This window comes from Spermophilus citellus (assembly GCF_964194105.1).
Source record: "Spermophilus citellus genome assembly, chromosome: 3".
Classification (NCBI taxonomy): domain Eukaryota; kingdom Metazoa; phylum Chordata; class Mammalia; order Rodentia; family Sciuridae; genus Spermophilus; species Spermophilus citellus.
This window is the reverse complement of record NC_138184.1, coordinates 18,822,536-18,833,625: the sequence shown is the minus strand read 5'-3', so window position 1 is coordinate 18,833,625 and position 11,090 is coordinate 18,822,536. Positions and strand designations below refer to the sequence as shown.

General features: G+C 46.1%; 1 protein-coding gene across 1 annotated transcript; it reads right to left on the bottom strand.

Moving 5' to 3' along the window:
* Positions 1-510: 510 nt before the first annotated feature.
* On the bottom strand, positions 511-9,263 carry LOC308643314 (serine protease 42-like). The gene is made up of 5 exons (XM_081283211.1): positions 7,283-9,263; positions 7,025-7,181; positions 6,337-6,712; positions 5,434-5,760; positions 511-3,880 (listed from the first exon to the last, which is right to left on the bottom strand). Exons 1-5 carry the CDS (start codon positions 7,557-7,559, stop codon positions 3,644-3,646), a joined length of 1,374 nt encoding a protein of 457 aa, XP_081139337.1. The 5' UTR covers positions 7,560-9,263; the 3' UTR covers positions 511-3,643.
* Positions 9,264-11,090: the final 1,827 nt, after the last annotated feature.

Sequence of the window (11,090 nt, the reverse complement as noted above, 5' to 3'; positions counted from 1 at the left end):
CTTTAAAGCTTTAGTGGCTGGGACAGTGACAAATTGGTAGAAGAGTATAAAAATGGGTTGGGAACTGAATAGAGTCTGGAAATAGGTGCTAATATACATTGTCAATTGGTAGTAAAAATAAAGGCACTTTGAACAAACATAAAAGACATGGAAAAAATATACCTGGATCCTCTTCTCATGACATAAACAAAAATTAATCTGCTGATCAGAAACCTAAAACTATAAAGCTTATAGGAGACAAACAGAAGAAAAATCTTTGCTATCACCAGTTCAGAAAGTGAACAAATTAGCTGGGTACAGTGGCACATGCTGCAGTCCCAGCAACTTAGGAGGCTGAGGCTAGAGGCTGAGAAGTCCAAAGCCAACCTCAGCAACTTAGTGAGGCCCTAAGCAACTTAGTGAGACCCTGTCCCTAAATACAAAAACTTAAAAAGGGCTGGGGACGTGGCTCAGAGATTAAGAGCCCTGGGTTCAATCCCTGGGAATGAAAGAAAGAAAAAGAGAAAGGAAAGGGAGGGAAAGGAAGAAAGGAAAGAAAGAGGAGGGGAGGGGAGAGAAGAAGAGAGGGAAGAAAGAAAAGAAAGTGAACAAATTAGACTTAGGACTTTTAAAAAAAAACAGATACAACATTCTTTCATTTTATTTTATTTATTCATTTTTATGTGGTGCCAAGGATCTAACCCAGTGCCTTACACATGCTAGGCAAGTGCTCTACCACTGAGCCACCACCCCAGTCCTGGACTTAGGACTTTAATCTGAAGAATACTTATGAATTGGCAATAAAAAGATAAGCAACCCAATTTAAATGGGCAAAAGAAAAGACACTTCACAAAAGAAGATACAAGGGGCTGGGTTTGTGGTTTAATGATAGAGCACCTGCCTAGTGTGTGTAAGGCACTGGGTTTGATTCTTAGCACCGCATGTCCACTGACAGGTAAAAAAATATTTTAAAAAGAAGAAGAAGAAGAAGAAGATACGAAAGTAATCAATGGCACATGAAAAGGTGCCCAATGTCATAAATGACAGGGAAATGCAAATTCAAACCTCAGTGAGCTACCACTTCCTCTTATTAAAACTGAGCAAATAAAAGTACTAATGAGGACATGGGTCAACTGGAGCTCTCATTTATTGCTGACAGGAGTCTAAAATGGTCCAACCAATTTGGAAAACTCTTTGGAAATTTCTAAACAAGTTAAACATGTTATCTACTCTATGGACAAGTTCCACCATCAGGTTTCTTCCCAAAAGAAGTGAAAACATGTACACCAAAAGTCTAGTGCTGGGAGCTGGGGCTGGGGCTCAGGGGTACAGCGCTTGCCTCGCATGCCTGAGGCACTGGGTTCGATCCTCAGCACCTTGTAAAAAATAAATAAATAAAATAAAGGCATGCTGTCCATGGACAACTACAAAAACAAATTTTTTAAAAGGAATGAACTAATGGTACATGTAACAATAGGGATGAATCTCAAAATACACGGAAGGTAAGAAGACAGACTCTCCGATTCCATTTGTATGAGATGGACAACATGGGAATCTAGTCTGAGAATCATCAGAACAGTGGCTCTTTCTGGGAGGAGATGACAAAAGGGCACATCTTGGAGCGATGGAAATATTCTCTATCTTGATCTGGAGGATATGGGGTGGGGTACTGTGCATTTGACTATGTACAAACTATACCTTGGTAAAGAAAATAAAAATATAGAAATACATTGAGTTAATATAATCATTTATTAACTTAAGATTTTAACCTTATCGATTTTTAAAAAATGTATAGATAAGGAAACAATGAAATGGGGAAATAGAAAAAAGAATCGAGTCTAAATAATAACTGGAAAAATCTACATTCACAACAATCCAGAAATAAAGCTCCATATATCCAACTGAGTAGCTGTAATGAGATTTTTCTATGAGTAACTGAGACTCAATATGACAGTGACTTAATGAAAAGTGAAGCTTATTTCTCTGTTGGATAAGGGCTGCAGGGTCATCCCTACAAATACCAGGAAGCCAAATTCCTTCTGAATTGCTGTCTCATACGCATAGCATGTACCTCCTATCCCAAGACAGCTGCTCAAGCTCCAGGTACCACATATACAATCAAGCCAGAAAAGAAGGGATAAATAACAAGCAATTTGGCCTCCTTTCAAAAATATTTCCCAGAATTCATAACAACACTTCTGTTTATATGTACTTAGCCATAACATGTACCATGCATGAATGTGAGGAAGATATAGAAATATGTCTTTATTTTGATCATCTATGTGCCCAGGAGGAGAGGAAGGAAAGATATCAGAGGAAATGATCATCAGTCTCTTGAGCCAGCAGATACCATAAGCACCCTGATCTATCACTTCCCTCAGCCTCAGCCCTTTGTTTTCCCTAAGGCCTGACCAACCCACTGGGGGCTCAAGGCTTTAAACATATGGGGGAGAAGCAGAAATCAGGTACAGTTTGGGATGTAACTCCCTGATCTCCCTCTCGCTTACCATCTCTCACTTCCTGCTTTCCAGAGCCAACAAAGAGCAAACTCCACTACAAAGCTCCATGCAGAAATGCTGATGGCTACGAGCAGCACCACAGCAGAACCCAACTGGCTAAAACCATCTGTCCAACACACGTGGGTGCAGGCAGGGGCCGCTCCTCTCACTCTATGATCTAACAAGAATCACAACATCTTCCTAAGTTTCCCATGAGAAACGTTCTTTGCAGGGTCCCCACACCCCAGGCCAGTACAGCAGCAGAACACACACAGCAGTCTTCAAACATTTATTGAGTTCACATCTGAAATCTCCACACTCAAAACTGCCTCAACACAACTTGGAATGTCCCCCAATGCAGCCACTAGGGCCCTGAGGAAGAGGTGCCAGTCTGGAGTGCCCCGTGGGGCCTGTGTGCCACAGGCTACCCACTCACAGAGCCACACTGGGTACAGGGAAACCTGTGCCAACTCCAGGCACCAAGCCAGATGCTAAAGTCCCAGGCCTCACACCTCTGCAGGGACCTGCTAGGGCCTCCTTCACTGCCTCTGCAATCACCTTGCAGGTTGGTGTGACAAAGTCCCAGGGAGACCCTGAAACTAGGGCCAGGTTCAGCTTCCTTCACCGTGATGAATTCTCTCCTTTGGTAGATGTTCTCCAAGGTGTCCCTGAGTCACCACGCTCCGAGTGGCAGGCCTGCTGGCCCTCTAGCTAGAATCAGTTCATCCATATTCCCAGCAGGTGGGTCAGGCATAGGTTGGTTGAGGCAGGTGAGCAGAGCACCAGGCTGGAACACCTTGCAGGCCCCAGTCCCCTGCCAGGCTCCACTGTGGGGCTCCCAGGGGCAAGTGATTCCAACCAGAATTTGAAGAAAAGGCATTGAGCTTGGCATGGTGGCTCATGCCTAAAATCCCAGCAAATCAGGAGGCTGAAGTAGGAGGATCTCCAGTTCAAAGCCAGCCTCAGCAAAAGCGGGGTGCTAAGCAACTCAGTGAGACTAAATGAAATACAAAATAAGGCTTGGGGATGTGGCTCAGTGGTCAAGTGCCCCTGAGTTCAATCCCGGTACCAAAAATAAATAAATAAAATAAAGGGCATTGAAAAGGCAAAGGAGATTGGAGGCCTAATGGGAGACCCAGAAATAGGAAGGGAATGGGCCAGGGTGATCATAGAGTCACCAGGATGCCCACAGGCAGCGTAAGACACTCCAGTAGAATGAGGAACATCACCGAATACAAAGGAACAGCCTGGTTCACCGTTGCAACCACCCACTTGCTGTAGAAGCTGAGATAAGTGTAAACTCCAGGAAAGTCTGAGTGACCACAGGCAACGCCCCAGCTCACAATCCCCACCTGGATCCATGTCTCATTAAACTCACAGCTCATGGGGCCCCCAGAGTCTCCCTGGGGAAAGATAAAGAAACAAACTGCAGGAATGGAATTGACGTCAGTGTAGGCGATCAGCACAGCAAGGTGCCAGGGAGACAGACACATAGGGCTTCCCTGGTCACCCCACAGGCCCTGCCCAGGCCAGGCTTCTGTGAACATGAGAACTGTATATGGAAATATGGAAATTGAAAAGTTATTATGGCCATTTCCCAAACCTCAGTGGTCGTTAAACATTTTGAATATCACCTCTGCACTGCAGCCCCCAAATCCTTATACTGAACTTGGAGTTTCTTTGAAACTGTTGACCTATGTAGCAAACTCCCCCTAGTCCACTCACATCCCATACATATTCCAACTCCAGCACAAGTCAACGTGTCCTGAACCAAACCTGCTCCACTAGCCCCACCACCAGTCACCTCCAGAGAAACCCAGGGTCTTCCTCAGCCCCTCCCTCAACACCAGCGCCCTATGATCTTCACCATTCCACCTCAAACACATGTCCTATGGCTCCTTGCTGCCCCATACCCTGCTTGGGATCCAATGGTGATCCCTAGATGATGAAAACTGCTCTTAGACTTCAGTCTAGGCACCACACAACCAAGAAAGTCACTGACTTAAAAGGAAAATCTGATCACACTCACCCAGGCTCCCTCCCAGTCCTGCCTGAGCCAGGCTAGAACTTGGCCCTGCACCCAGACTCACTCTACCTCCCCACCCCACCCACTCACCTCTCTGGCCACATCTGCTACCCCATTGCTCTACATGTTTAAATCATCCTTCAACTGAAGATCTGCCCCCAGACCTCTGGGACACTGTACATGCTGAGCCCTCTCCCTACATGAAGACTCTGGGCCTCTCACAGAAGTGACTGGTAGTGGGGAACAGTGGAGTAGGTTTGGGAAAAAGCCAGGCTGAGTTACTCTTGGAATGTTTCAGAGTTTTGAAGGTAGCAGAGCTGATGGATGGATGGGGTTGGGTACATGAGTTCACAGAAGGGAGAAATCATTCAGTAGAGGTAAGGACTTTGGCCCTCTCTCTGCACAGGTGATAAACAAAATATTCAGGGTTCTTGGAACTTCTTCTTTGTTCATTCCAAGGGTAAAGTTCTTTCCAATACATGCAAATATGCATCTGATAAGACTAGGCCCAAATTCTTCCTCCTCAGGGACAAAGCTTGGTGGAGAGGGAAGAACACAGGCCTGGGAGAGGTACTCCCAGGATGACCGTGAATTGATGTCCTTGGATCTCCCCTTCCCCATATGGATAGTGGGCACTGTGTCTGTGTTGCTGGGTCGTGATGTGGGTTAACTGGGATCATTTGGGCTAGCGCTCACACTGGCGGGGTAAGTGCTGCACAGGAGAGCTCAACTAGTGAAACACAATGTGGACATCACCCAGCCCACCTTCAGCACCCTAGCAGTGCCCCAGAGAGTGAGGATTGCTTCCTTTTTAAGAAACAGGCCAGACCAGCTAAGGGAATCTAGGGGGTCACTCCCTGTGCACCTCCTTAGCTCAACTAGGGGTAAATGGAGGAGGCACAAATATGAGGAAAGGGCGTGCAAACTTACCTGACAAGCATCCTTTCCTTTTTCGGTATCACCACATATCATCCCTTTCAAGACCAGATCCCTTTTAGATGACAAGGCTGTCTGTATCTTCTCATTACATTCTTGGTAAAGGATGATTTGTTGGTCCACTTCCTGTAGAATCTCTGTTGAATTTATGTCCGCTAATGAAGAAGATAAGCAGAGTGTGAATCTGTACAAGTCAATAGTAAGCCCCCTGCATCCAGTCTGACCCTGGAAGACAGTAGGACAGTTTGTATTGTCCCCATTTGACACAGGAGGGATCTGAGGCCCAAAGGTGACACAGGGAAGGGTAAAAGGCAAAACCAAGATAGGAAAAGGAAGAATATTTCAGAAGGGGGAGAGGCAAGTCCTTAGTATCCTGAGAAATGACAACCAAGCATCTGTCACTCTTGAGTTTTGATAGTAATGGTGACAGGGTGTCCTTAGCATCAGTAAATCAACTTCACATTTTAGGGGAGGATCACAGGCTCTTGGACAGGTAGCATGTCACAGGTACCAAATCCAGCCTCTTCCCATGGATAGGAAGCTGTACAGCCTCAGGTCCAGAACAGGAATCTCAGGCTCTGCATACACTTCAAGAGACAAGAAGCTCCCTATCCTAAAGACAGCTATTCTCAATGAGAAGCAGCTCTGACTGGCAGACAGTTCATCACCCCCTGGGCAGAAATCCTCTCTGGAGAGAACACCATGTATCTGGTTATCTCCTTTTGAGGAAAAAAAACAAACAAACACAAAAATCCCTCAAACCAGCTCACCATGTGCCCCCAAAATCTGCATAAGGAGCAACTCCTGGCTGAGCAACTCCAATTCCCAGGCAAAGTGACTTTCCTAAATTTCTTGATCACCCAAGCCATTCAGGACCCATTACCTTGACTGCTCTTAAACTGCAATCCCTTTACCTCCCTGTCTTTCCTTCTCTTTGGCCTTCATTTCTGTTTCAAGGATAAGACTGCTTCTCCTCTCTCCCCAGTTTGCTTCTGATCTGGAAGTCTTACCTTCTTGTTTTGTTTTGCCCCACCCAGTCACCCAGCACTTGGTCCCAGTTTGCACATGGAAAAGCTCAGAAGGGACGCAGATAGGGTGGATAGTAGAGGTAAAATTCACAGGGTAGAGGAGGCGAAGAAGGGCAATGTCATTTATAACCGTTGCAGCTGTTCTGAACTTAGGGTGGACAATGATGTTCCGGATGGGGATCACCAGACTTGTCTTTTGTGTACTGAGACGCCGATCTCCCATCTTCACGCTGTACTGCAAATGACTGTGGGAGAGAGGACATGCTCCTCACCCTGGGAAGCGTCCCTCCTGCCCTTCCCATCCCAGATGGTTCCCAGCATGACCCCAACCTTCCTCGCCACTCTCCCCAACACCCCATCTCTAGCACCAAATCGTCTCATTTTGGGTCTCCCTCCAAATCCTCTTAAGTACCTTCAGTAAAGAGAGGGCAGTACAGAAACTTTCCCCTTTCCACCAAATGTGTTTTTGTTTTACCAGTTCGCCAGGGTGGTGGGCCAAGGGTGTTGGAGGAGAGCAGGGCCGCCTGCAGGACCCCACATCTCCATCTGCCCCTCACCTTATGATGCAGTGCGCGGCGGTCAGCACCCACTGCGCGGTGATGAGAGAGCCTCCGCACACGTGCTCCTCCCTGATGCGCACGCTCACCTGCCAGGGCCACTTCCCCTCTTCGGCGTTAAAGCCTCCAACAATCTTCAGGAAGGGGCGGCCACACACTAGACCAGGATATGCAGGAAGAAGGACTGGAAGAGTCAGGTCCCACCTGCGAGCCCGTGCCCGGCGACCCCTGCGTCCCAGTGCTCCGTAGCCGGCTCACCTGGGGCGTGCTCACCCGAGGAGAACGCCAGCAGGTGCGGCAGCACCCCGATCGGGCCGTGCGTGGGAGCCACCTGGGTGCGAGTCTGCATGGACCGGGCGTCTGTGTGCGCCACCGACTCCCCTGTAGGCCCCTCCTGCCCGCTGGACCCGGAAACCTCGCCGCTCGTGGGCCCAGAGGACGTGAGGGGCACGGCGGATGCGTAGGCCTCGCCGAGCTGCAGCTGCAGGAGCAGGAGCCAGGCCAGCAGGCCCAGGCAGCCGCCCCGGGACGCCATGGTGCGCGAGCCCTGCGGCGCCCCCTCGCGGCCGGGTTGGCTGCCGATGGCGACCGTGGGGCGCACGCGGCGGCAGGCGGCGGGCTAGGACCACGACATGGGGGTGTGGCTTCCTGAGTTTCCCTCGACCTCACTCCGTCTGGACTGAGGGGCAGGCGCTGCTGGGGTGGCAGTCCTCAATGGAGACCGCTGCCTAGGGTCGCGCTCCAGACGTCCAGCCTGGATTCTTGTAGTTGACATATGGTCCCCAGGGAGGCAGTGTTGAGATGGTGGAACCTCGAAAAGGTGGGGCCTAGAGGACGTGCTTAGCTCATTGAGGGTGCTTCTCTTGGAAAGGATTAGTGTAGCTCTCATAGGACCCCAGTTAGTTCACATGATAATTTATTTTAAAAATAACCTGGCCCTGAAGTTTCTCTGGCTTCCTGTCACCATATGATTCCACCCTCTTGCACATGTTTCCCACCATGATGCAATCTGCTGTGTTGTGATATAATCGCCAGAAGGCCCTCATCAGAGCTGAGCAGATACTAGCACTATGATCTTGAACCTCCAGATCTGTGAGATGAATATCCTTCCTTTACAAAGTACCCAGCCCCCGGGTATTTTGTTATAGTAATAGAAAATAGACTAATACAGCAAGTGAAAAGACAAATGGATACCATCCCCCTTCCCTGTGACCACTCATAAGCTACTCATTTCACTCCAACTGTAGCAGGCTGCCATCCTCAGATCTAGTGCAGTGGCACAAATATTGTGCCCAGAATGATAGGCAAGCTGAAAAGATTAGTGCTCTGCAGCTCTGTCTGAGGTGACTGAATTTATTTGAAAGAAGAGGGTTAGGATTAGTTCACACTAAAGGTATTGCTTAAAACAATAGAGGTCTTATTGGTGAGCAATACAGAGCTCTGTGATACTAGCAGGGAAAAAAAAAAGTGAAATAGCAACCTGCCATTAGCTTAACAAAGTGGAAGAAACCACCAAGAAAATTTCTCCTATGCTCACATTTAGCTTTAAGGGCCTGTGCATGCACTAGGCTGCACCAAATCAGGAACAGAAAGTGGAGTCTATTTAAATGCATTTCCCAAGCCACACAGATATCTGCAAAAGGCAGAAACTTTCCTGGTTCAATGGACTGAAGTACAACCTTTCACCAAAAAGCTACTCTGACCTAGGGGTGACTCCTAGTAAGCCAGGATTAGAAATAAAATCACACTCATCCCTAATGTACTGAAAGGCTGTGCACAAGCCCAAGGCTATGTCTTCCCAGGAGCAAATGCATGGGGACCGTCTAAGCCACTAGTTCCTGGCTGAACTTGTGAGGAAATAGTAAATTCCAAAGGCTGTGAAAGCAGAATTCATGCTGCACATATATCCAATGACCAATAGTGAAAATAAAACTGACTAGAGGCAAGCATCCACCAATGAGTGGCTTACACTCACCCATAAATTAACTCGGGAATGCCAGGGTAGAACATTAAAATAAGCACAAGGAGGGGTCGGGTCTGAGCTGGGATATTAGAGACTGAAAATTGACAGGAAAATAGATAACACAGAAATATTTCACCCAAGACACTAAACAAATAAGCAAATGACCAAACAAACAACAATATAAGTCAGCAGGGAGGAGGGCAGAAATCACTGTCTGAATTTGCTACAATATATTATCTAAGATGCCTTCTTTTCCATTAAAAAATATGTGTGTGTGTGTGTGTGTGTGTGTGTGTGTGTGTGTGTGTATATATATATATTTAAAACAGGTAAAGAAATAGGAAATTTTACCAATTCACAAGGGAAATATTGCTGGTAAAGAATCTGTCTTTGAGGGGTCCAGTATACTGGGCATAGTAGATAAAGACTTCAAAACAGCTATTTCAAGTACATTAAAAGAGCAGGGTGTGGTGGCACCTGCCTGCAATCCCAGCAGCTCAGCTCTGGATGCTGAGTCAGGAGGATTCAGAGTTCAAAGCCAGCCTCAGTCACTTAGCAAGACACTAGAGCAACTTACAGAGATCCTGTCTCAAAAATATAAAAAAGGATTGGGGATGTGGCTCAATGGTTAATCATACCTGGATTCAATTCTTGGTGTAAAATATATATATATATGTTAAAAGAACTAAATAAAAGCATATTTAAATGATTAATAGAGGGGCTGGGGATGTGGCTCAAGCGGTAGCGCGCTCGCCTGGCATGCGTGCGGCCAGGGTTCGATCCTCAGCACCACATACAAAAACAAAGATGTTGTGTCCACCGAAAACTAATAAAATAAAATTAAAAATTCTTTCTTTCTTTCTCTCTCTCTCTCTCTCTCTCTCTCTCCTCTCTCTCTTTAAAAAAATTAATTAAAAATTAAAAAAATAAATGATTAATAGAAAGTATGCTAACAACAAAATCAAAGAATACATAAATGGAGAAAATTTTAAAAGAACCAATTTAAAAACCTTTATAAAACCAACTGGATGCCAGGCACAGTGGCACCTCCCTGTAATTCCAGCTGCTCTGGAGGCTGAGGCAGAATTGCAAATTCAAGGTCAGCCTCAGAAATTTAGCAAAACTCCATCTAAAGGAAAGAAGGTCAATCTGGGGATATAGCTCAATGGTAGAGCACTTGCCTAGCATGTAGGAGACCTGGATTCAATCCCCAGTACTGGGGGTGGAAATGGTGACCAGAAGGCAGTGGCAACTTATTCAAAATGCTGAAAGAAAAAACTGCCAATCCAGAATGTTATATCCAGTAAAGTTGTTTTTCAAAAATGAAGATGATGAAAGTGGAATCATTCATTACTCCCATCTTTACAAAAATACAAAGGATTAACAGAAAACATAATGAACAATTTATATCAATATGTGGACAACTTAGATGAGATGGAAAAATTCCTAGAAGCATAATCTATCAAAACTGAATCAAAAAAAAAAAATAGAAGCCAGGCTCTTGGCACACACCTGTAATCCCAGTGGCTCAGAGGATGAGGCAGGAGGATCAAGAGTTCAAAGCCAGAGCTGGGGTTATAGCTCAGCAGTAGAGTGCTTACCTCATACATGTGAGGCACTGGGTTTGATCCTCAGCACCATATAAAAATAAATATTTTTTTTAAAAGAGATCAACACCAGCCTCAGCAAAAGCAAGGTACTAAGCAACTCAGTGAAAATCTGTCTCTAAATAAAATACAAAATAGGGCTGGGGATGTGGCTCAGTGGTTGAGTGCCCCTGAGTTCAATCCCTAGTACACACCCACCCATCCCCCCAAAATAAAAACATAGAAATTCAATCTTGGTAGGTTGTTTAGGGTCCAGGAATTTATCTGTTTCTTCTGGATTATCCCATTTAGGGGCATATAATTGTTCATAATAGTCTGGTAGGGATGTAAAATGGGACAGCAGCTGTGGAAAAGTGTGGTGGCTGATCATGAAGAATTCCCATAGGCTCCAGGAGTCCCACTGCAAGGCATATACCCAGAAGAATCGAAAATAGGGATTCAATCAGACACCAGACACCTGTGTTCACCTCCCTAAAACCTGTGAATATATTACCTT

Bases quoted from the DNA above. Each gene is read 5' to 3' on its own strand.
- LOC308643314 (XM_081283211.1), bottom strand. From the start codon at position 7,559: ATGGCGTCCCGGGGCGGCTGCCTGGGCCTGCTGGCCTGGCTCCTGCTC. The intron at 7,182-7,282 runs GTGAGCCGGCTA...ATCCTGGTCTAG, and splicing joins CTCGGGTGAGCACGCCCCAG to TGTGTGGCCGCCCCTTCCTG. The intron at 3,881-5,433 runs GTAAGTTTGCAC...ATCTTTCCCCAG, and splicing joins AAGGAAAGGATGCTTGTCAG to GGAGACTCTGGGGGCCCCAT.